At 35.0% G+C, this 24,818-nt stretch overlaps 1 protein-coding gene across 18 annotated transcripts in view; it reads right to left on the reverse strand.

Moving 5' to 3' along the window:
- The window catches only part of ADGRL3 (adhesion G protein-coupled receptor L3), a 525,728-nt gene that overhangs the window by 28,424 nt on the left and 472,486 nt on the right, over window positions 1-24,818 (reverse strand). For all 18 annotated transcript variants that reach the window (XM_044681578.1, XM_044681583.1, XM_044681575.1 and 15 more), the window contains 2 exons: window positions 20,124-20,249; window positions 9,064-9,160 (listed from right to left, as the gene is read on the reverse strand). In XM_044681578.1, coding sequence (XP_044537513.1) covers window positions 9,064-9,160; window positions 20,124-20,249 — 223 coding nt within the window. The remainder of the gene's footprint in view (window positions 1-9,063; window positions 9,161-20,123; window positions 20,250-24,818) is intronic.

Consider the following 24,818-nt stretch of genomic DNA (forward strand, 5'->3'; position numbering starts at 1 on the left):
ATGGAACTTAACAGCAATAATAAAGGGAAATCATTTTTGTATGCATCATAGAATGCTTAACATACTTGAGTTAATGTGGTCCTACTGTTCCTTGTTGACACTGAACAGCATTTTTACAGGCTGTTTGATCTGCTATACATGCACAGGCACACATGCACGTCATTTACTGTTTTTCTTTCATAGATCACAAACATACAAGTTTATTAAGAAATAGTTAATATTTACAAATATCATTCAGAGTGGCAAACCTTATGGGCAGTGTGGCATATTTCATGCATTTACACCTAATTATATTTACTGACAATAATGAAGTTCAGTGAATGAATGTTTTACCCTGGAAACATTAATTTATATAAGCCATCAATAACCATCAGCTACCATTGACATAGTTTCATTGCATTTTTCTATGAAAACATAAAAACAAAATGTGTTTTGGAGTCTGAATATTAATGAGGTGGCAGGTGATTTATTGTGAAGTTTCTTTTGCCCCAGTGATCTAGCATCCTGGGAAAGACAATGCGACTCTGACAAGACATGAGCTTAAAATGGATTGGAGTCACATCACTGCTTTGCTACATAACTGGTTATTTAGCAAGGCTGACTGAATTGAACTAGTGTTTCCAAAGATTTCTGAAGGGTAGGAGAGGACACTGGAAGAATTAGAAAGATAGCATAGCACTTAGGTTAATTTCTAGAGGAGGGAGATTAAATGAATTACCTTTAATTCTGACACTGCAAATGTGCTTTCAGATCAAGAATGCAAAAGACAGAAGGGGGAATCCATTTTGCATTTAATTTTTAATTCAGAGGAGACAAGTCTATTTGATTAGTCTTTTTCTCTACTTTAGCCCAGAAGGTATCATCCTCTTAGATTAAAGTAATAAAGATTTATATATACTCAGCTCACTTCAGTATTCAGTTAACCACCTCAAGGTTTTTTTTTTTTATTACCTTTATACAGAAATATACAAGGAATATTGGTGAAGCAACTATAAGACCGAAAGCTTTGAGAACTGACTGAAAAGAAATGAAATCGTATCTTTGCTTTTGGTGGAGCAAATTTCTTTAAAGACAGAGACTGTATATTATTTATCTCTGCATGGCTGTCAATTTTAAACAAAATCCTGGTTCATACCTCTCCTTTGAATGGGCTGATGATGGATTCACACAGTTTCTGCCAATCCAATCAAACATAAGCTCTGGAAAGATCTATCAACATGGAAAGACTTTGAGCATGGGCACAGCAAAAATTGAATAGCTGCCTGAGATTTAATCTAGTTAAATATGGAGATGTTTATCAAAAGTAGTAACTTGGCCCTCTATAAATTTGTCTCTAGTGAAATGCAATATTTTTCTTTTTTCACAACACGAAGAACAAGGAAAAATGTATTATATGAAAATATTTGTATAACTTATATCATATTACTTGCTTTCTTGGGGAGGGGGAATGAGTGGGAGGGAGAGAGAGAACATGGATTGTCAAATATCCAAAAATTAAAATTGAAAAATTGTACTGACATGTAATCTGGAAAATATTTTAAAATATATTAAAAAAAGAAAATGTGGCAACTTGGCAATTTATCGGAAGATTTTCAAATTTTTTGCTGATGGCAGTTCATGAAGCAAGGAAAATATTTAAAAGAGCAAAAGACTGAGTGAAACAACCTTTTGCGTTAAGATTGGGAGGGTAGGAGAAATAGGTAAGATGCTGCAAAGAAGAATGGTTTTTAGACTATCAGTACTGAATCTAGGAACTCTGTTCTTCATTCAGTGACTGAGGAGTTGACACACAATGAGAAGAAATGAACTACATCAACATTAATGTTATTATTAATACTATTATTATTATTAACAATCTAATATTAATGAAACTAGAAGAAGACCATGAAGGTAACTTTAGCAGAGGAGCCAATATTTATAAGAAGATATGAGGAGCAAAGTCATTTCATGAAGAGCTTGATAATATACTGAAAATCAAGTCAATATACTTTGATACTTGCTTACTTCAGTGTGAAGATGGGTAGCAGAAAGGATAGCAAAAATTGGTAAATATGACTCAAGTATGATAAATGAAAGCGGTCAAAGATTGATGAAGGAAGGGATTTGGATAAATTGTGATGGGTCAGAGATGAAAATAGAGAAGTGTGCTGGATGCAGCAAATGGAATGTGAAAGGAAGCTTAGAACTCTCTTTGTGGGGTTCTGAGCAGCTGACAGTTGGGAAGAGAGAGGAGTTTGTGGATGAGGACACAGCTCCTAAACCTGAGCTCTCTTTTGATCCAGTTGGAAAACTATCCAAATTGAATATCCTGGTTCTGGTTGTTCCTGAGTGATTCTAGAAAGCTGGTTTACATCTACTGACTCCCAATAAGCTATTAATACAGGAATAGACTTTGACTACTAAGTCACCTCGAGTGGGCTCAGCTTATATACTGTTGTGGTGAGGTCACTTCTGCCACCATCATCCTGATCAAGAATCTAGCTCTGACCTCAACTTCAGTGACTAATTGGATAGCCTTCGCATAGATTATTTAGACGGGAAACTGGGGATAGATAGTGAGGAGGTCAGTGTAGTTAGACACTGAAGAGGTCTGTAAAAATCAGTGTTGGGGTACTGGGAAAGACAGATAATATTAGGAGACAGGAACTTTTTCCTAGCCCTTCCACCCAAATTCTTCTTTTCATCAAGTTTAATAAATGTACCTTTGTTAAAAGCTAAGGTCAGATTGTGTTTGAGGTGTTTGAGGCCAGGAAGTAGCCATTTTTCTTCCCGTGCCTAACAGGAGTCACTGTCACCAGAATTTATATTTACCAACATCATTTACTGGTCCAACTACCATCTTTCACTGAGAAGTAATAATATTAATGCTATCATCCACACACAGACAGACATTTATGGTTCACATTTTTTTTTCTTCCAGAAGAGAGTAAGAAGGTTCAAGATGTCATGAGTACCAGACATGAAACTGAAAATGAAACTGACTATACCGTGATAAGAAATAATTGCTTCCTGATGGGAAAATCTTCTAAAATCAATTTTTTTGTTGAAATGAGATCATTAACTAATTAGAACAAAGATCAATATTAGTATCAAATAAAAAGAATAAACATGAGAATTGCAGAATAACTGAAATAGCTTCAACATATTTTATTTAAAAATGCTTCCAATGCAGAAAAATGGGAAACAGAGAAACAGGAGAAAATATTGATCCCAATTACCACATTGTCCTGCAAGAGCTGTAATGAAGAGGACAAAGGAGTCCAGAAATCAACTAAGCTAGCAAACAAGCAGTTGCTCTCTTTGCCAAGCAAGGCATACAGCAGCCAAAGGAAGCACTGTGTTCAAATGCAAACTTATTTGTTAACAAAAATAGTAGCAGCAGCAATAATAAAATGTCATATAGGAGTCAAGCAGAGGATTGAGTATTTGTTGTTGTTGTTCAGTTATTTTTCAATCGTGTCTGATTCTTCGTTTCCCAATTTGGGGTTTTCTTAGCGAAGATACTGGAGTGGTTGGCCATTTCCTTCCCCAGCTCATTTTACATACAAATGAAGACACATAGTTAGGGCTTTCCCAGTGTAACAAAGCCAGTAAATGTCCAAGGCCAGATTTCAACTCAGAAAGATGAGTCTTCCTGACTCCAGCTCCAGAACACTATCCATGTGCAGCCTAGGTGCCCACAGATTATTATTGCCTCATAAAATAGCCCCCCAAAGCACTAAATGCCAAAAAAAAATTGATCAAAACCTTATTGTGAGGCTCAAATAAGTTTCACTGTCTTAAGAACAAGAAGAAATAAAATGGTTAGGAAGCCAACAAATAGATGGAAAATGAAAGAAACTTGTCAATGATAGTTATAACAATTTATTTTCAATATTATAGATAGGGGTCCATCATATTTGGTCCCTAATATCACAGTTCTTGATATATCATACAAAGTACTAGAAAAGGCAAATAAGAAGATAAAGTGCCAGGAAGAATGGCTAGACCAGGCTAAGTATACAATGAGGAAAAATGTGCCAGAGGTAGCATAATTTTGAAAGCATTGAGGGATTATTTTTTATACCATATCTTCGAGAGGGGAAGATTCTTTAAAAAGAAGAAAAATATATTATTATCCAAAGAAGCTGATCATAAGAACAACAATAATGACTAACTGAAATGCTTACTTTCTTGTCTGTATAACATCTTGATGGGAATATATACAACCACATATATACAAGCATATGTGCCTATATCTTTGATGAAAATATAACATGAAAAGAGTCAAACATTTGTAAAGGATTCACTACAAACATCCATATCCTTAGAGGCATAATACTGACAGGCTTAGAAAATATGAGAAATATTCTAATATTTTTTATTGTTAGTTGCCTAACTCTTTAAAAATGTTTTAACTAGATTTAAAAAAATAATTTTTTTTAATTTTAATTTAATTAAAAACATTTTTTAATTAAAAAATTAAAAAAAATTAAATTGAAGATATATATGTAGGCAAGGCAGGAGGGAGAGAGGGAGGGAGGGAAGAGGAGAGAGAGGGGCAGAGAGAGAGAAAGAAAGATAGATAAAGAGAGAGAGAGGGAGACACAGAGAGAGAGAGAGAATGAGCAAGTACAACTAAAATAAGATGTATCTGATGCATAAGAATGACATATTGCAACTATTTGATACTGGCTTTTGACCTGATGAGGCACGTTTTAGAATAAGTTTGGTGTATCTTCGAAGTCCCAAATTAAGATAAAAATCTTGAAAGGGATATCATAATCTCTAGAAAAATATTTGAGAACAGTAATACAATTTGAAGACCAACATGAAATAAGACTAGAGTAGATATATGATCTCAATAATATGCCATCTATTGTGAGAGAAGGTGAATAGAAAAACTTTAGGAAGAGAGAAAAGGGGAAATAAATATAGTACTAATGTACAGAAAGAGTTTATTCTTTAATGGATCATGAAGATAGCAGTAATGTTTTTTTGTACCTGGGGACAGATGATATATAAACTGGAATTTAGGAATGATATATTTTTTTAGATATATGCCACAGGTATACATACAGGAAGGCTGACTCAACCATGTGACCTTTGACTGCCTAATGCAATATAGGAAATAAGTACATTATGTCAACTTCATTTGTTATTTGAAAGGGCACTGGGGAAGTACATAGTAGCAGTGGGTAACTTATAGAATATCAATGAATTTTTGCTCAGGAGTAATCTAAAGAATGCCTATGCAGACCAGTATGAAGAAAAAAGGAAATATTCCTACTCATATGGCAAAAATCAGGGAAAACTAGTGAAGTGGATTCATATGATTGAGGCGCCAATGGCAAAGTTTAGATCATTAGAGAAAACAGCTTTGTCTATGACATCACAGATCCATTGAAATATATAAGCATTGATTTTTGTTAGTTGTTGGAAACAATAATATAAATGATTACAAAACCAGGAGATTACAATTTTATTGGTCTAAGAAATCAATATCATTATGATTTAGTATCACTCAAATAATGAAAAGGAAATATAGGAATTACTTTTGGAGAAAAATAATAAGTAGAGATACATGAAATAAGAGTTAGGTTCCTGAAAATGAATAGACTAGACTGAATTCTCCAGTGCAATGAATCTGTGATGTTAATCAGGATTTTTATCAGACTTGCAGAATGGCAGACTCATCATCTAGGTCTGGCATGTAATTGGGAGAGCTAACTCACTGAATCCAAAACATCTTGACAGTCTAGAACAGTGATTCCCAAAGTGGGTGCCACCGCCCCCTGGTGGGTGCTGCAGCGATCTAGGGGAGCTGTGATGGCCACAGGTGCATTTATCTTTCCTATTAATTGCTATTAAAATTAAAAAAAATTAGTTTCCAGGGGGCTAAGTAATATTTTTTCTGGAAAGGGGGCGGTAGGCCAAAAAAGTTTGGGAACCACTGGTCTAGAACATTGACTATCAAGATAAGATATGAGAAATAAATATAAAGTCTTATTCTTGGGGAAAAAAATTAAAAGTCATTTTCAAAGGTACAAGATAAGAAAGTCTTGGTTAGATATCAGTTCTTAAAAATATCTAGGTTTAGTGGACCACATTCCAGATTTGAATTAGCAACGTACTATGGAAGTGAGTAAAGCTAATGTGATCTTGCACTACATTTAGAGGGGCGGAAATTCCAAGACTATGGAGGTGATAGTCTCAATGTGTTCTACGCTTGTCAGACCTCATTTGTAGTATTAGGTTTGGTTCTGTAAAAGTGAAATTTGGGGAATCAATGATAAGCTGTAGGAGGGGCAACTAGGTGGTGCAATGGAGAGAATACTAAGCATGCAGTCAGGAAATCTGAATTCAAATTTGGTCTCAGACACTTGCTAGCTATGTAACCCTGGGCAAATCATTTGACCTCCCTTTGCCTGAGTTCCTCATCTGTAAAATGGAGACACACTGGAAAAGGAAATGGCAAAGCATTCCAGAATCTTTTCTAGGAAAACTCCATGGGTTTTCCCAATGGGTCACATGAAGTCAGATATAACTGAATGGCTGAACAACAAAGCTATAGAATTTCCACGGGAGGGCAAATAAGATGGTAAAGGAACTTGAGTCTATATCACATGAAGTTGAGTTTGAGAAACTGGGCATCTTTAGCCTAGAGAAGACTCAGTTAGACAGTATAATTACCTTCTAGTTTGGAAGTGTTGACTTGTGAAGGAGGGACTATCTATTTGTTTAGTCCCAAAGGGAAGATTCCAAAGTGATGGGTGGCAGTTAAAGAGACAAATTTAGACTTGCTGTCAGGAAAACTTCCTAGCAATTCTGACCAAAAGATGAATGGCTTGCTTCAGGAAATGATGGATTCTTTTTTTTGTGGGGGGGGGAGCTTTCCCAGCAGAGGGTAGATGACAATTTCTTCCATATGTTATAATAAGATTTCCTTTTTCTTTATATCAGTTGGACTAGATGGCCAATAAAATTATTTCCAACTCTCAAATTTTGTGATTCTGTACTTCACTAAGTTTGGATACATTATTAAAAATAAAATAATAAATCATAAGGAATTAAATAATAAGGAAAATAATGTTCTTGTATGCTCTTTTCCACTCTTACAAAAAGGATATTTAAACATTTAAAGAAGGTTGTTTAAGAAAAATCTTAAAATGTTATTGTTTAAGCAAGATCTCAAAATCTCATTCATTGGAGAATTTATGGTATTTTCTTCTTAAGAAAGCCATTTCTTTCTTTAAATGAAAATATCATAAATTCTTCAGGGAATATGATTAGGTTAAAGAAGAAGGAAAGATAATGAAATCATAGACTTTTAGGGCAGCAAAGACCTTAGAGATAATCTAGTCCAACTCCATCGTTTTACAGATGAGAAATTTTGTCCTTTAAATGGAATAATTCTTGCCCTCACAGATATAGTCATGATCAAGTCATCTTCTGCCATATAGGAAGTAATTTGTTCTCTCATACTCAGATCAGTTTTTCATTAGTTGGAGGTAAGACAGTGTTAGATGAGGACAGCTTTAGTGCAGTTACTTAGAGAAGATTTTATATATTTAAAAGAAGTAACCCCTGTCTTTCAAAAAATAAACAAAATCATCTTTTTGGTAAAGGAAATAATCATCTTTGATTCTTGAAAAATATATTTCACATTATCTTATTACATGAAACAAAAATATTAATTTACTGTAATCGCCTAAATGTTACATTTTTAACATTTTTGCCCTAATATGTTTAATTCAAAAAAATAAGGCTCCCTATATTTCAACATATAAAGGAGAGATTCCTATCCATTTAAATACCTCCCACAGAAAATGGTTACCACTGTTCATAAACACACATTACTTATGCGATAGTCCTACAAGTAATATATTAAATGAAACATATGAAAATGACTTAGAAATAATGTTATAGTTTCTAGCTTGGTCCGAGTGAAGGAAAAAAAAAAACGACCAATGTCAATTATAGAACTCGCCCTTGCTGGGAATGGTTATTCACGCCTATATTCCCTGCTGCTGAGAAGGCTGAGGCTGGTGGGTTTCTAGAGCTTAGGATTTCTGAGCTGAATTAGGTTAATATGATTAAGTATTCACACTGCCTAGGAGTAATATAAGTCTTGAGGAGCAGCAGGCTACTAGAAGGGATGGAATGGTGAGGCAGGAAAACATGAAGCAAATTAAATATTTGATCCCAAAAGGTAGTGAGATCAGATTCATAAGTGGCTGCTACATTTCCATCTTGGACAAAATAGGGAGATGTTCTCTAAGGGGGAAATAAAGCATCCTGGACCTTGCAGAAGCGGAGTCAAAATATCTTCCTGAGGACAGTGAGTCTGGAATATCACAGTTACCTAAGCCACTACTTTCCAATTAGATATGCTATTGATGTTTTCACTAGGCTTGAATTCTATCTAGGAAAAAAAACAATTAGAAATTTACTGAAAGTATAGTGAGACAATTTAAGGTATTCAGAAAAAAAAGTAGACCCTGTGGAACAACTTACCCAAAAGTATTCAAAAATACATATCTTTTTGAAAAGTCAAGAGGTACATACAAGAGACACATTTCCTTTATCCTTATGGATCCCAGTTAGTTGGACATGTATTCTAAAGATTAAGATTAGATATGCTTTTCTTCCCATTTGTCTTAGGTACAGATTATGCTGTATTTTTTTAACTACCTGAAAGAGTATGAAATTGCTTTATACCTGGGACAATGTGTAACTCTATGATGCTTAGCAGACTCTATAGCCACATAATTGCTCATTTTCATTGCTTGCAATGAGGCCTGACAGCTCACCAGTTTATGGCATTAGCAGCTGACTATATGGAAAGAAGTTCCTTATTTTCTAACTTCCTTTCAAAAAAGATATTCTAAAAATTCAAGTGAAAAAAAATCCAGGTTTATGAATAATGGAACATACTGCTACACTCAGCCAGGTTTTATACTTTGTTTTAATATTCCTATTATAGGGAATGAGGTCCAGCAGAAGCTGAAAATAAAGCAATAAATTTAAGACTCCTTAAAGTAATCACAGAAGTCATAAATATGAAAAATAGTTTATAATTACCTCTGTTGAGTGATGCTGAACTGTTTATATCTCCAGTAATAAAGGAAGACTCAGACTGCTTTCGAACCGTGTCATTCCACATCCTTCGAATCCGGCTCTAGAATGGGAAAGAAAAGAGAAGGAACAAATCAATCAGGCATTGAATTTTCTCACAAAAATTCATCTCTCCCATTGTGTGTGTGTGTGTGTGTGTGTGTGTGTGTGTTTGTGTGTTTTCACACTCATGCCTTAGTCACTTTTTCCCCCTTCTCGCTGAACTACACACTTTTAATATTTTTGTAGCTCACTTGTGACTTCCAAAAGTTTATTTGCCGATTTTAATTGATCTCTCATGAAGTCTATTGCTATCCTCATGAACCATAAGTATACCTCTTTGTTTAAAAGGAAAAGGACAGAAGCTATGAAGTAGTAGAATGGTACTATAACAATTCCAAGACAGATAAATAGTGAATGTTTTCTTTGAAGACTTTTACTAGGTCAAAACATTTTAAATTTGGTGAAAGTTCAAGCTAATAAACTACTTTGTATACATTTAAACAATGGGGGGCCTGCTTTATTTGGAAAAGTGTTAAATTGTTTTTATTCTCATGGCAAAATATTTTTTTAATGGACTGTGAACCTTTGAAATGTCAAGTTTTGGTGCATTTTAAAGTATAACCTGTTGAAAATGAACAGCTAAATAATTCTATTAAAAACAAGACAAAAACAAAACAACCTAGTTTCATTTCAATAAGATCTGTTTTTTTCAGTGAACTGGAATTTAAGGAAATATCACATTATCTTGCCTTTTTTTTTTAAAGTTAAATGTAGTCAGTTCAGCTTCCTATTACACTACGGATGGAAAATATGGTGGCTTAATGTGGAAAATTCTCAAACTAATTTTTGTTTGTGAAGACAGTCAAAAACAAACCAGTTGATTGACTTAGAGTAATTCAAATATATCCAGGGTATCACTTTGGGTAGATCACAGTCTTGGCACCACATTTAAGTTTTGAACAGTTTCTGTTCAAGGGGCACTAAATATCTATTGTGAAGCCCCCTGAATTCCCAGCTCCCTATAAAGTGATTCCATATTAGTGGTTATGCTAACAGCAGGTAAACTTCAGCAATTTTGACCAAGCTGGAAAGATTTCACTTAGGGATTATAGAATGGATTATGTGTCTATCATCTTGGAAAGAGTCTAACTAAGGAGAGAAAACATGATTGCCAGCATATTAGCATCCATTGATCATTTTTTAATTTGTATTTATTTATTTATTTTTTTGCCACAGGAATATATGAAGCTCAAAGGCATGGAAGAAATGTCATCTCTTTCAATAGAAGTATTTTTCAATATTTCAAGAGTCTGTGAGTCTGTATATGTAGATATTATCTTTACCAAGGTTTTTTTTTTTTTATGATTCCTCAACAACACAACAAATGGCTTTTGAGAGTTGCTGTGCGATAATGGTAGTAGTAATAATAATAACGATAATATTCAAACCTGGTCATAAACTCCCAATCTGGCTCAGCTGTTCCTCAGATGATAGACATATAGTCCATCATTGTACTCATAAACAAAGGTTTACAGCTTGTTAAGAAATTGTTGGGGCTTTCCAAGAATCACCTCTACACAAAAAAACTAGACTACGAATTGCCAGTATTTATAGGGATGTTAGAGTAGGTATTCTTACCATCTTTATTCAGGATCACAGGTCTGAGGATAGAATTAAGTATCAGGCATGAGATTTCAAATGACAAGTATAGGTAACAAAATGAAAATGGTTTCCTATTATGTCCATTTTTCTGGTCCTTCTAGCTCTTTAGTTCTTACCAAGATTTTTAAGGTTTGTAGTAAGAAGGCAAAAAGTGATATTTTGTTGTAGACACTAAATATTTGAGGATATCTTTCTAAAGAAAGGTATAGAAAACTCAATTAAAAATATTTAGTGAGGGGGCAGCTGGGTAGCTCAGTGGATTGAGAGCCAGACCTAGAGACGGGAGATCCTAGGTTCAAAATCTGGCCTCAGACACTTCCCAGCTGTGTGACCCTGGGCAAGTCACTTGACCCCCTTTTGCCTACCCTTACCACTCTTCTGCCTTGGAGCCAATATGCAGTATTGACTCCAAGACGGAAGGTAAGGGTTTTAAAAAAATATTTAGTGATTTCTCTCAAGAGACTACTTTGCTTGGCTCTGGGGGAAATATATAAAGATATTTCTCGCCTTTGTAATCTTGCATTTTTGAAGGGAAATATTACAGAAGCACAAATGCTCCAGTACATTATGATAAATAAGTTCTTTAAAGAATCACAAAACAATGTGAGAATTCTGAGGAGAAGATTGTTCCTAGCAGGGGGATGAGAGGAGGCTTCATGTAGGAGAAGACATTTTAAAATGGGCTTTAAAAGATACATTGAAATTCAATAAAATAAAGCCTTTTTTATGCAGGATGTCTCAAACATGCAGATACAAAACTACGGTGTGGGTGTAAAAGGAACAGCAAGTCATACAATTTGGCTGAAATGAAGTGTGGGGATGTGAGCTAAATTAAATTTTAAAACAATAGCTACATTATAGACTTTATTAAGAGGCATATTTAATGACCAGGCATATTTAAGGAGGTGATCGTTCCACTATATTCTGCCCTGAATAGAACATGTCTGGAATATCATAAGGGACACATTTCAGAAAAGAAACAGACATCCTGAAGATTGCCCAGAGAAGGATGATCAAGATGGCAAAGAGGTTTAAGATTATGCCATATGAAGATAGGTTGAAAGAATAAGGAATGTTTAGCCAAGGGAAAGCTTAGGGTAGGACAGAATATCTATCTTTAATACTGCATAGTACTGTCATATAGAAAAGTGGGTAAATGTGTTCTTCATGGTCTAATGAGGAAGAACTTAGAGCAAAAATCAGAAAGTACAAAAGGGCAGATTTAGGACAGACACAAAGAAAAATCTTTCAAAAATTAGAACTATCCCAAAGTGGAAAAGTGCCTTGAGAGGTAACGAGTTCCTCCTTAATAAAAAGTCTTCAAGAAAAACCAGAGTAACCACTTATACAGTACATTCCAGAAGCAAATTTTGTTCAGGTAGGGGTTGAGTTGGATGGTCTCTGAGGTTGTGTCTAATTTTCAGATTCCATGATTCTATGAGCATGTATTAGTTTTAGATAGCCTACTTGAAAAAGGAGGTGAACAGCAGAGATATATAAAAATTTTGAACTGAGAACAGGATAACAAGAGAACATTCATCTCAGAAGTAGGAAGAATGTGTGGGAGTCAAACTGGAAAAACTTAAATGAAGTGATGCAAAGCGAACAGAATCAGGAGAATGCCATATACACAGTAATAGCAATAATGTACAATGATCAACTGTGAATGACAACTATTGCCAGCAATTCAAAGATCCAGGACAACCCCAAAGGACTCATAATGAAAAAAAGCTATCCACTGCCATGGAAGGAATTAAGAGTCTGAATGAAGACTGAAACAAAACATTCTTCACTTTATACCCTGAATGAATTTTTCTCTAGTGTAAGCAAATTCTTTATGAGCATGGAGATATGTATTATATGATAACACATGTATGACCAATATCATACTTCCTGCTGTCTTGGTGAGGGGGAAGAGTGTGAGGGAGGGAGAAAATATGGATTTAAAGTATAAGAAAACTATTATTAAAAACTCTATTGATATATAATCTGGAAACAAATTAAAAGTTTAAAAAAAGAATGTTGGAGTCAGGAGAGAATGAAGGAGGAAGTATATTAGGTCTTTGATGCAAAATATATGCTCATACTACATTCTTCTCAAATGTCATATTCAGTCCTACTCCAATCCGGTTCATTCTTCTCAGCTTTTTCTGCTCTGTTGCTGGAAATATCATATCTACATCCTCAAACAATATTCAATTAATTTCCCCACATTACAAAAAAACCTGGCCTTTGCCTGAGGATTCTATATGATGGTGGCCATTATTTTTTTCCCACCCCTTTGGCAGATCTCCTGTTTGGAGATCTTTCCTTTATCACATCCATTAGTGGTGTTTCATCCTTTGGAATCCAAGCAATGTGCTTATACCATGTTCTCTCCATCCCTGTTGCTGCCAATTACTGACCTTCAGGTCATTTTCTCAAATTTCTCCAAGATGAAACCCTGTTATCAGCACCACCACTGCTGCTATCATCCTTACCATCACCATCATCATCATCATCATCATCATCATCATCATCATCATCATCATCATCATCATCATCACCATCACCATCACCATCATTATAACCATCACCATCATCACAAACATCATCATCATCATCGTCATAACCATCATTACCATCATCACATCATCATCATAACCACTACCATCACTACCACCACCACCACCACCACCACCACCACCACCATCATCATCATCATCAGGGCCTTCATGAATATTCATACTGATGGAGCTTTAACAACCAGAATATTTCAATCTTTAATCTCATAAACTACAATAATTTCCTCTCCATCATATTTTGGTGATACACTGTACCATAGAATCACAGAATATTTAAGTTTGATGAGTCTTCAGAAACCATTTGGTCTAAACCATTAAAGAATAAGAATACTCTCTGCAAAAGAACCTTCAAGTGATCATCTAGCTATTAGCTTAAGATCTCTGAGGCATAACAATACATCAAAAAGGATTCTGAATTTGGGACTCTGTAAGGTAATGGGGTAGAGTTAAATGGCTTTTAAGTTCCCTTAAGGTTCTAATTTTACAAATTCATAATCCATTGAAAAAGAAATTTATTATTTTCCAATGTGGCTAATTCCACACATAATATCCACAATAAAGTATAACTTTAATTTTTAGGAAATATTTCTTTATATCAAGTCTAAGTTAAAGTTAATTACTTCTGTTTCTATCCTTTTGGAATGAGAACAAATCTAATCCCTCTTTTTCATGATAGCCCTTCAAATACTTAAAACTTAGTTATTCTCTGTCTTGAGTTTTCTCTTCTCCAGGTTAAGTATACCTAGTTTTCTATACAATTCTCAAATGGCATGGACTCAGGGTACTTCCCTATCCTGGTTGCCCTCCTTTCAAGGTTTTCCAGCTAATTTCTTCCCAAAATATTATGCCAAGGACACAGCTCTTCAAATGACATAACAAGGAATGAATACAATGAGACTATTACCACTCCAGTCCTTGTCCCAATATGCTTTTCCACCCCCCTCATATGACTGAGTTTTATTCCAATGAAACTGCTGTAGGTCACACTGGGCTCCTGGGCCAAGACTAAGGCCACAAGGCTTCATGTGGAATGGCAAGACATATGCTAAAACAGTGTTTAAGATCCAGTATTATGGGAAATAATGCTAAAAAGATGCCCTCCACAATTGGGTAGAGTCTATAGCAGCTGCCAGATGCATGCAGACATTTCATTTCATACTTTTGAAGAGTGGGTGAGTCACGCAGTGGTCCCTGACATGCATGATGTCCAAGAATGACTCTGGAGATTCTTCCTTGGTGTGGGCAGCCATTCACAAGGTCAGCACTCAGCTTCAACCATTCTCAGACCTTCACACATTTCTCCATCTGTTCACAGTACTCTCTCACACTAGTCAGCAGGTCCATCAATTTTTTCCCCTTGTCCTCTTAATCTTCATCTTCCTTCTTGGGGTCTCGATCATCCAGAAATCTCTTCTCATTCTCCCACCACATATCTGGTGTAAGCTCCGGCTTTAGCAAGTACAACATTTCTTCAAGGGTCCTTTCAAAGGTAGCCTAACATTTCATTAGATTGCTTGACTTCTATATCACGATGTTAATTCATTAACTCACTGTTAACTCATCTTGTCCTTACATTCCACTAGAATCTCTGATCATTTTTTTTTTTATAAATGACTTTCTAGCCATACCTCCCTGCCTACCATCTTGTTTATGGAAAGTTGATTTTTGGACCTGCAAGTTTTATCTCTACAAGTTTCATCTTAGATTTGACCCAAAATTCCAGCCTGTCAATATCTTTTTATAGTTACTGAATCATTTATTATGATAGCTCTACCTCTCAGCTTTGTGGCATCTTTAAATTTGATAAGCACATCATCTAAACCTTTACCCAAGTGACTGATTTGAGTGATCACAGCACAGATCTCTGGGACACACAATTTTACCTGTCCTTCCAAACAGGCATCAAATATTAATGACAAATCTTTGTGTTGAGCAATTTCCTGGTCCTAAATTTACCTACTCATACTGTCATCTAGCTGATGTCTTTCCATATTTTTTACAAGAGTAGCACCGAAGGCTTTGTCAAATGCTTTGCTAAAATCTAGTTAAAATATACCTATAGTATTCTTCTAGTCTACCAGTCTAATAACTCTATTAAAAAAGGAAATGAGATTAGTCTGGCATGACCTATTCTTGATGGAGTCATGCTGGCTCTTTGTGATCACTACTTCCTTTTTAAACATTCACTAACTAAACCTTTAATAATAATTTGCAGAATTTTTGCCAGCAAACTAAGTCAAGCTTCCTGGACTGCATTTTCCATTCTCTACTTTTTTTCCCCTCTGAAAATGGAGACATTTGTTATTTAAAAAAAAAACCAAAACGGTGGCACTTTTATCAAACTCCATGATTTTTCAGATACCATTGAAATGAACTAGCAATCACAAATCTCCTGATCGCTTTACTTTTCTTGAATATCAAGGCCATGTTCTGTCCTTCACAGTTCAGATATTTCTTTGTGGCAAAGAAAATAGAAGTGAAATAAGAGCTAAACAGCTCTGCCTTCTTTCTGTTCTCAGTTCTCACCATTCTCTTTATTGCCATAGAGATACATTATTGGGAGGTGTAAGAAATGTTGTGTTGGAGTCACAGGGCTCATGTTCAAATTTTACCTTTGTCACTTATTGCATGTTTAATTTTTGAAAGTCAATTAACCTCTCTTGGACTCACTTTCTTCAATTATAAAATGAACAAAAAGCTCTTTTAATGTCTTTTAAAATTCAACAGAAGAGGGAGAGATATTGGAGCTTTTTTAACCCTAGATGTTCTTGTTGGGAGGATCTGGGGAAAAATAAAGTCTGGTAGAAACAAAATATTCATAAAATTTACATTGTTTACTAAGTGGAACTCCTATAAAAAGGCAGAGGTGGTTGCTATATGTGTGTACATGTGTATGTATACATGTGTATGTACATGTGCATGTGTGTTTTCTCTTGGGGGCTGTAAGCTGCTCTGTTGATATTTTTATAATCATAATATATAGTGAATGTAGGATTGATGAACCTCCCTTAGTTCTATTACTATGGTGCCCCATGCAGTCATGTGTATTTCTCGGGCACAAAGGACATCAGCAAATCTGTTCTTTTCACATCATGAAAATGTATTAATGTTACTAGAGGTGATGAAGTGCAAGAACCTATGTGATGCTTGTGCAGGGGAAGACAAGCTCATATCTGAAATAGCTTAAGTCTCTAGGTTAAAAAAAAAGAGAAAAAGAAAAGAAAGGGAGAAAACAGAATTTTCTAAAGTTATACATAATAATGAAAAAATGATATTATTTTTCCTCTCTAAAGAGGGAAAGGACATCTTAGAAAGAACAGAGAATCCATTTAATTCAATACATACATATTAATTGCTTAGTTGGTAGGATGCCCTGTAATACATGTTGAAGATATAAAGCTGAAATAAGAGCTCTTCTCTGGCCTCTCGAAGGGGTTATAATCTAATGGAAGGAGTCATGGAAGTAGAGTTGGAAATAAACACAAATAACTATACAATGAAGCAATGTAAGAAATTAATAGAAGTCATATGAGAGATTTTTTTTTTTAGCTAAAAGGATCGAAGAAGACTGCATGTAGGAGTTACCTGAGTTGGGGTATTTCAGCAGAGTTTAAAAGAAAAATTATTTTAGCAGGAGGACTAGGGAGGAAAGTCTATTTCTAGAATGGGTGAGAAGGCAAGCTGAGAAAAGGGAATCATGAGTCAGTCATTCAGTTAGCTAGAAAAGAGTATATGAAAAATAGTAAGGTGGTTGAATGTCAAGATAAGGGATTTTATTTTGTTTTGTAGAAAATGAGGAACCACTAGATAATTCTAAGAAAGGGAATAAAACGCCAAGAGGAATAGATTAGAAAGTCACATGGGGGGGGGGCAGCTGGGTAGCTCAGTGGAATGAGAGCCAGGCCTAGAGACAGGAGGTCCTAGGTTCAAATCCGGCCTCAGATACTTCCCAGCTGTGTGATCCTGGGCAAGTCACTTGACCCCCGTTGCCTACCCTTACCACTCTTCCACCTATAAGTCAATACACAGAAGTTAAGGGTTTAAAAAAAAAAGTCACATGGACAACTTTATGAAGGACAAGCTGCAAAAGGGAAAAAATGGGAGTCACGAATGTCAATAAGGAGGCTATTAGAATAGTAGGAGCAGAGAAAGGATGAAAATAGTAGTAGTGGGTAATGAATAACAGTGATTATAGTTAGTCTTGATGATAGAATTGATAAATGATTAATTATGAGAACTGAAGGAAAGGGAAGATTTGCCGATGAATTCCTGGTTTTGAGACTGGATGACCAGGGGGATGGAGACTAAATAGAAACATTTTCTATTAGACTTACTGCATTACAAGTAGAGAAGCAAATCTAAGTATAGTCCAGGTATACCATAAAAAGTAGGAGCCTATGGTTTAGAAGCTTAAAATATATTAAAATATAGTCTGTGCATTTCAAAAATTGAGATCTAAAAATTCTTATTCAAACTAAAAGTTGAATAAAACTAAATTTTGACCTCATCATAAGCTTTTCACTCCAAACCAAATGAAACAAGCATTTACATATACAAAGAAAAAGGAGATAGTACAGAAATGAAATCACAAATCTCCTATATGTTTAACTTGCTTTTTTTTCATATCTACATAATATTTCCCAGGCCCTCCTCGCCCTTCTCATGTCACAAAAGATATCATAAAGGTGGCCAAAAAATTAAGCCTTTCATATTTCACCTCAGAAAATTAATTCTTAAATAGTCTACAGGAAATTTGTGAATAACTACCATTATAACTGATAAACAGGCACAGAGGGGAAGAAGAGCCTTTGAGGGGAACCTGTTAAGTTCTGTTTGGAACATTTCAATTTTGAGTCTTTGGTAATGCAGCAATAGACTCTTGGAGCAGAGGTCAAGTGCTGGAGATTGAGATTTGGGAGTCATTTTCATAAACGTGTAAAATGAAGCTATGAAACAGTGGGACTTGGTATGGGGAAAAAAGCAGAGAAAAGAAAGCTTACTGGGTTTGTAGCTCAGTTCTCTGCTATGTGACCTCAGACAAACCTACCCTTTCTTGTTTTCCATTTCCTTATCTTTCAAATGAGGAGATTGGACTAGATAATAACTTAAGTCTCTTCTAGTTTTGATAATTTTATGATCAGGAAATCTTCATTGACTTTAGAAAGAACAATTTTAGTGAGTTGTGAAGATGAAGGTACTGAGAGAAATTTCCCATTAGCTTTGATTTTTTGGTGAAGAACTAAAATTTTAAAAAGATTTGATAATATTTTGAATGAAAACCAAATTTTTAGGTGATATTTGCAATAAAGACCCAAAGCATAGAAAAGAATGAAAGATCTATATATTTTAAATGAAGATAAAACAACTGGAGAGCAGGATAATTGAAATTGTATTTTCTGGAATAAGGATTTTGTAAAATCAAAAACATATTTCTTTGAAAGGATTACCATAAACCTGGAGTAGATTTTCTACATTTAAACTTATTTTTCTTTCTTTTTTTAAAAAAACAATGATCTGTTCTGTCAAGGACTATATTTTAGAAACTTTCTTATAAACAAATGAAACTTTTCCTCAGGACAATCCTACAAATATTTCATAACTGACATTTACTTTTCAATTCAAATGAGTATGGGAAAATTTAGAGACTGGCCCATCAGAATCTCAGTATTTTGGTACTAGTACTATGTGTGGTGATTCCCATTCAGCTGGCATCTCTTTACCTTTAATATACCTGACATGAGACACAAGAAGAAAATAAATGGTTCTAGAGATTTTGTTCTGTCACCAAAGTCATTCTCTAGGATGAAGATGACTAAAGGAGATGCACTTGTTTAGTTCAGCAGGGTTTCAGATCTTACTAAAGTTATGCCATTAACTTTGGAGTTTAGATTAAAAAAATTACTTCGTAATGGCAGGGGTCTGTGCTTAAGAAATCATAGATGTTTAGAGACAGAAGGGATTCTAGAGAATGTCCAGTCTAATCCATTTATTTTTCAGAAAATTAAAAAAAAATGTTTAGTTAGACCTCTCTCTGAATAGTGTAGCATTTATATGCTAACATATAATTGAAGGGTTTCTTAATAGCCAGGAAAAAAAATTGATGAATAGCTTCTCCTAACTATTTAAGTCATCAAGTATGGTCTCATATTTGGAAATTATTCTTATTCTTGTGATTTACTGAATAAAATGCTGTTATTTAATGAATAAATGTTAAATAATAATGATTATTTTTTGGAACATGGAATGTGGTCAGTATGAAACAAATTCATCTTTTCACTCAAACAAGAAACAGACAGACTTGCTCCTATCTACATCACCTTCGAAAGTGTAAAAAAGAATCAATAATTATCTCTAAAATACATATCAGAAATCATGTTTTTGATAAAATTGGAATAATTCATATTTATTATTTAAACCAGTTGTAATTCTGCAGGTAAAAGCCTCAGATAAGATTAATTTAATTAATGACAAATATGATTAGTTTCATTAATAAAAGAAACCACTAACTCTTCAGAGGTTAGATTTTTCATATCACATTTGATTTTCCTATGTTGCATAGTAGAGTTAATATCAGTGCCTCAAATTCTTCATTCTGTCCATTACTCTGACTTGCAGTTCTGTGATTTTATTCTGATTTCTGCTATAATCTAATTCCATGTTGAGGAAAAATCTTTCTTCCCCTACCATCCAATAATTTATGTGCTTAATATTTGGAAGGGTGAGCACCATGGAGTCATAAAGGGTAGTAAAACAAATATGGACAATAGTTAACAATTTCAGTTAACAAACATGGTTTACCTGTGAGCCTGTGGAATAGCGTCCAGGAGTTCGAGAACCAGATGTTTTCCCTGAGCCAATGGAACTCTCTGTACTTTTGCCACTACAGCAATGTGTGCGTAGACATTTCCCATATTCTTTACGTACCTAACAAATTAAATATTACTTTTGGTTAGTAAGTAATTTTTTATTCCAGATATAGACTTAGATTTTAAGAGTGCAGGTTTTCAGTTTTCAGAATCCATTGTAGTTATCTCTGTTGCTGCTAATAATGTTAAAGTATATGTTATATTAAATTTGCTTTACCTGTAACTGGCAAGCATATAGAAACTGGCAAGCGTATAGCATTTTCTTTTAAAAAGTATATCCTTGTCCTCATTAGAACCTAACAACCTCTTAAGTATTTTCAATGAGGAGAAACTCAAGATTTTCTTTTTGATGGTTTGCTATTAACAGCCTAATAAATTTAATAAAAACCAGCATACTGGTGTATTGGATTACTAGATGTTACTGTTCCTGGCAGTGGACTAGTGAGGAAATTACAAACAAAAACAAACCAACCCTTCCCCTGCCCCATCACATTTAGACACAGGATGAGATTGAGCTGAACTTTTAATTTAAACCTTTTCTTTCTGATTTTAGTATTAACAAAAAAGGTGCCAGAAGTTCTTGAAATTATGATTTCTAAAAACTTTTGAGTTTCTTGAGCTAAATTTTCCTAAACTCTGCCACAAAGCATATTTTACCTAGATTCTTTAGGGTTACCAAAAAAAATCCATTATTTCTATAGTATGGCTTGAAAAATTTGCTTAAGAGCTAGGAACTAACCTAGAAATTCAGAAAATACACATAGGAAAATGTAAAAAAGCCTCATGTCTTTTTGGACTTTATATTTTATTGACCTGTCTCCCCACCCCACCCACACCCCCAAATCCTTGTATGCTAATAGCCAAAATTATAAATTAAAATGTACATTTATACAACAAATAAAATAACAATGTTTTAACTACGTGAGAGGCATTGGGCTCTTCAGTTTGTTGGTAGTCTCCTTTATCTATCCTGATCTGTGATTGTCTGAAAATTCCAGAGGAAAATGAATGAACAGAGTTCAGAACCTCTCATTTCACTATGAATTGTGATGGAAGATAGGGATGCTTACTATAGGTTCCCATCTATATTATTCTCAGCAATCCCAGTCCTTGGGCAGAGCAACCTCCCCAATCACACGATCTTCCTCCTTCCAAGCAGAAATAGGTCTCTATTTTAATATATTCCTTCCCCTACTTCTTCTTTTACAATTATTATTTTTCCATAAATAATAATCTCTTTTCTTTCTCTCCCTCTTTTTCCCAGAGGGAATAAAGAAAAGCAAAGCCTTTTAAAAAAACAACAAATATAGTCAAACAAAGCTAATTCCTACATTGGTCATGTCCAAAAAATACATGAATCAATGTGTACCCTTGGCTCATGATCTCTTAATCAAGAGATGCCTTAGTCTACTTTGTAAAAACCAATAGTTTTTTTGGGGGGGAAAAACCATAGAGGCAAGGGTCATTTGGTAGAATAAATATCCAGCTAGTTCTCAGTGGCCAGTTCAACATGTGCCATAATGAAATTAATGGAATAGAGGACTAGGAAAAATATAAAAAGACAGTATGATGGACTAGATAAAGGGATAACCTTGAAGTCAAAATGACCTGGGCTCTAACTCCATCTCTAAGTGTACTTAGTACAGTGTCTAGCACTTAATGGGCACTTAGTAGGCACTTAATAAATGTTTATCAAATCACATTGAAATGCTAGGTGATAATGGGCAAGACCATTAATCTCTCAAGGGGTAAATCAATTCTCTTACACTCCATACTATAGATGAGTGGCCAATTTGTACTATTGGAGAGATGTTCTCGGAATAAAAGTGGCCAATTTGTACTATTGGAGAGATGTTCTCGGAATGAAAGCGATAAGAAGAACATGTAAAAATCTTTTAAAAGAAAATGATACAATGTGGCTTTATGTTGTAGACCATATTCTGTTTAGTGACAGATGTAATGCAGGGTTGCAGCGAAAGCTCTTGCTTTTGCAAACCAACTATAGCAGCCCTGACAGTTGGAAAGGGATAGAATGTTAACCTGGGGCTCACAGGAAAACCATTAGAACTGAGACTATAAATATCCCTGGAGTTCCAATTGAGGGGCCTTTTGCTTCTGGGGCTTTGGGCTTTGCCTGATTTCCTTGGACCTCTCCCTTGACCTCTCCATTGATATCCTGCTATTCCCTGAATTTCCCCATTGGGTCTTGGGAGCAAGGGTAATTTGGTGTGTGGAAATTGTGGGAATTAACTTTTATAGACAGGCAGGAAGGACCTAAACCAAACCATCACTTCATCTAACAATTTTCTGAACCTTTACATCAGGGTAGGGAAATCACCTTTGGCAGAGGGAGCTGGTTCCCTCTGCCTGATCTCCCCTTCAGGGACCCTTCCCCAATACCAGCTTCTCCCTAGCAGCAGTTACCAAACCCTAATCCCCTTTTACCTCAGCTTAGCCTGGCAATAATAAATTCCTCTGATTTTTATACAAAGAGTTTCCGAAGAATCATTTTACCCACTAGTAGGGCAAAGGCTGAAGAAGGAAAGGAGTAACTTTATTACTTGAGGGCAAACCCAGGCAGCCATCTTGGGCAGGAAGTGGCCAGCTTCCACTTCCTGTAGGTTTCAGTTTTCATGGGCAGGGAGGGGCCTCTTGACTCCTCCCTCAAGGGAGTTTAGGACTAACACCAGGAGGCTGAATAAGCCTTCAGCCAGATCCATATCACTTCTGGCTGACCTAATTCATCTTATATTGTAGAAATAGCCTCCCTGCCTGAAAGACCCAGCTTATTCCTCCCAGTACCCTCGAGTACCTAGCCTCTGTGATTAGCTTGCTTGATTAGCCCTTCCTATATTCCCCATTCATTCCTTAACTTCCTATATTCTCCTTTATTCCCTAACATTTATCTATATTGACTATTTTATTTCACAACACAGACTAAGCGAGGATATCTGTCTACTGGGGTTTAATCTCATTTCATATAAATCTGAGCATTGTATTGAACTTCAGAAATATTTATTCCAACAATGAATGAAAAAAAAACAAAAAACTTTTGGTACATACCCCCCAAAAGGTTCATCTAGCCTTTGCAGACTTGTTTTGAGAAGGAACCCACTATTTCCTCAGGCAGCCTATTTTACTTTTATATAGCTCTAATAGAAAGGAAGTTTTTCTTTATCTTAAACCTAAATTTGGCTATGCATCATTGCTATACATAGATTCTAGTTCTTTCTTCTGAGCTCATGCAGAAAAAAAGTTAACTGCTTTTTCCAGATTATGGACATTCAAATACTTAAAGATAAAAAAGCCAAAGACTGAGAGAAACCTCACTAACTACTAAAATATTTATAGCAGCATTTTTGTGGCAATGAAAAACTAGGAAAACAAAGTAGATGCAATTGAGAAATGGATGAAAAAACTGTGATATGTGAATAAAATGTGATATTATGTCATAAGAAATGGCAAACGTGAAAAATTCAGAACACATGGGAAGAACTATAGGAATGGATGCAACATGACATAAGCAGAAGCATAAAAATATATATAATGAATAATATAAACAAAAAACTTACTAAATAGAAAACTGGTTTACTGTAATGACCAATCTTGGCCTCAGGGAACAGATAATGAAACATGACTTCTCTTTTCAGTAGACACATAGAGAAAAAAAGGTACAGAATGTCCCTTATACTGTTAAGCCCTGGCACTCTTTGTTTCACAATTCTGCCTTTTTGTTTGTTTGTTAGTTTTTATTTTGTTTTTTGGTAGCAAGGAGGATTCAGAAGGTTGGAGAGTGGGGAAAGAAAAGATACCAAACAGAGGGCAAGAAAAAGTATTATGTGTAAACAAACCAAAACATATAAACAAGAGAGAAAAGGCCATCATCAAAGAATTGCCCGACAGAAAGAAATATTAGGTGGTTTCTTGTCAAGAATACAGACGGTAGGTGGGTGATCAGAGTGCCAGTGATGTAAAACAAGGTGGAAATGCAAGTTGGAATCTATGGAAGGCTTTCAAAGGCAGAATAAGAAATGTGTCTTTTATCCAAGAAGCTATGCTTTTAATTTTTTTTTTCAGGCAAGGGCATGACATCATCTACTAGAACTCACTCTTGAATTTGTACCGGAGCTCAGCTACTTAAATCCAGTAATGTGTTTTTGTTTGTTTATTTGCTTGTTTTTGTTTTGTAACAGACTCAAGGAGAAAGACCTAGAAAGTGAAGGTTTTGTGGTCACAAGGGTGGAACATCTAGCTATTTATAGCATCTAAAAGGCAAGAATTCTGGTTTCTATTTCTCTTAACTCTCATAATAATATCAAGAAGTTTTGGTCTTTGAAAAGAAAAAAAAACATTTATAATAAATTTTGTTATGAAGCCATTAAAACCTAAACCAATTGCTATGCTGGACTGGGAAGTTTATTAATAATATTAAGAGGTTTCATCAAAAATTTTATACACACACCTATTTTTTTCAATAGATTTCCCCTCTACCACTCTTGAGAACTGGCAATAATACACAAAGCCTTAAAGGTATGGGGTGAAAGAGGGAGAAATGGCAGAGAAAGAACATCCTAAGATGTTTTCAATTTCCAAAAAAATTTGGATATTATGAATCAATTAAATAAAA

This window comes from Gracilinanus agilis, chromosome 6 (assembly GCF_016433145.1).
Source record: "Gracilinanus agilis isolate LMUSP501 chromosome 6, AgileGrace, whole genome shotgun sequence".
Classification (NCBI taxonomy): domain Eukaryota; kingdom Metazoa; phylum Chordata; class Mammalia; order Didelphimorphia; family Didelphidae; genus Gracilinanus; species Gracilinanus agilis.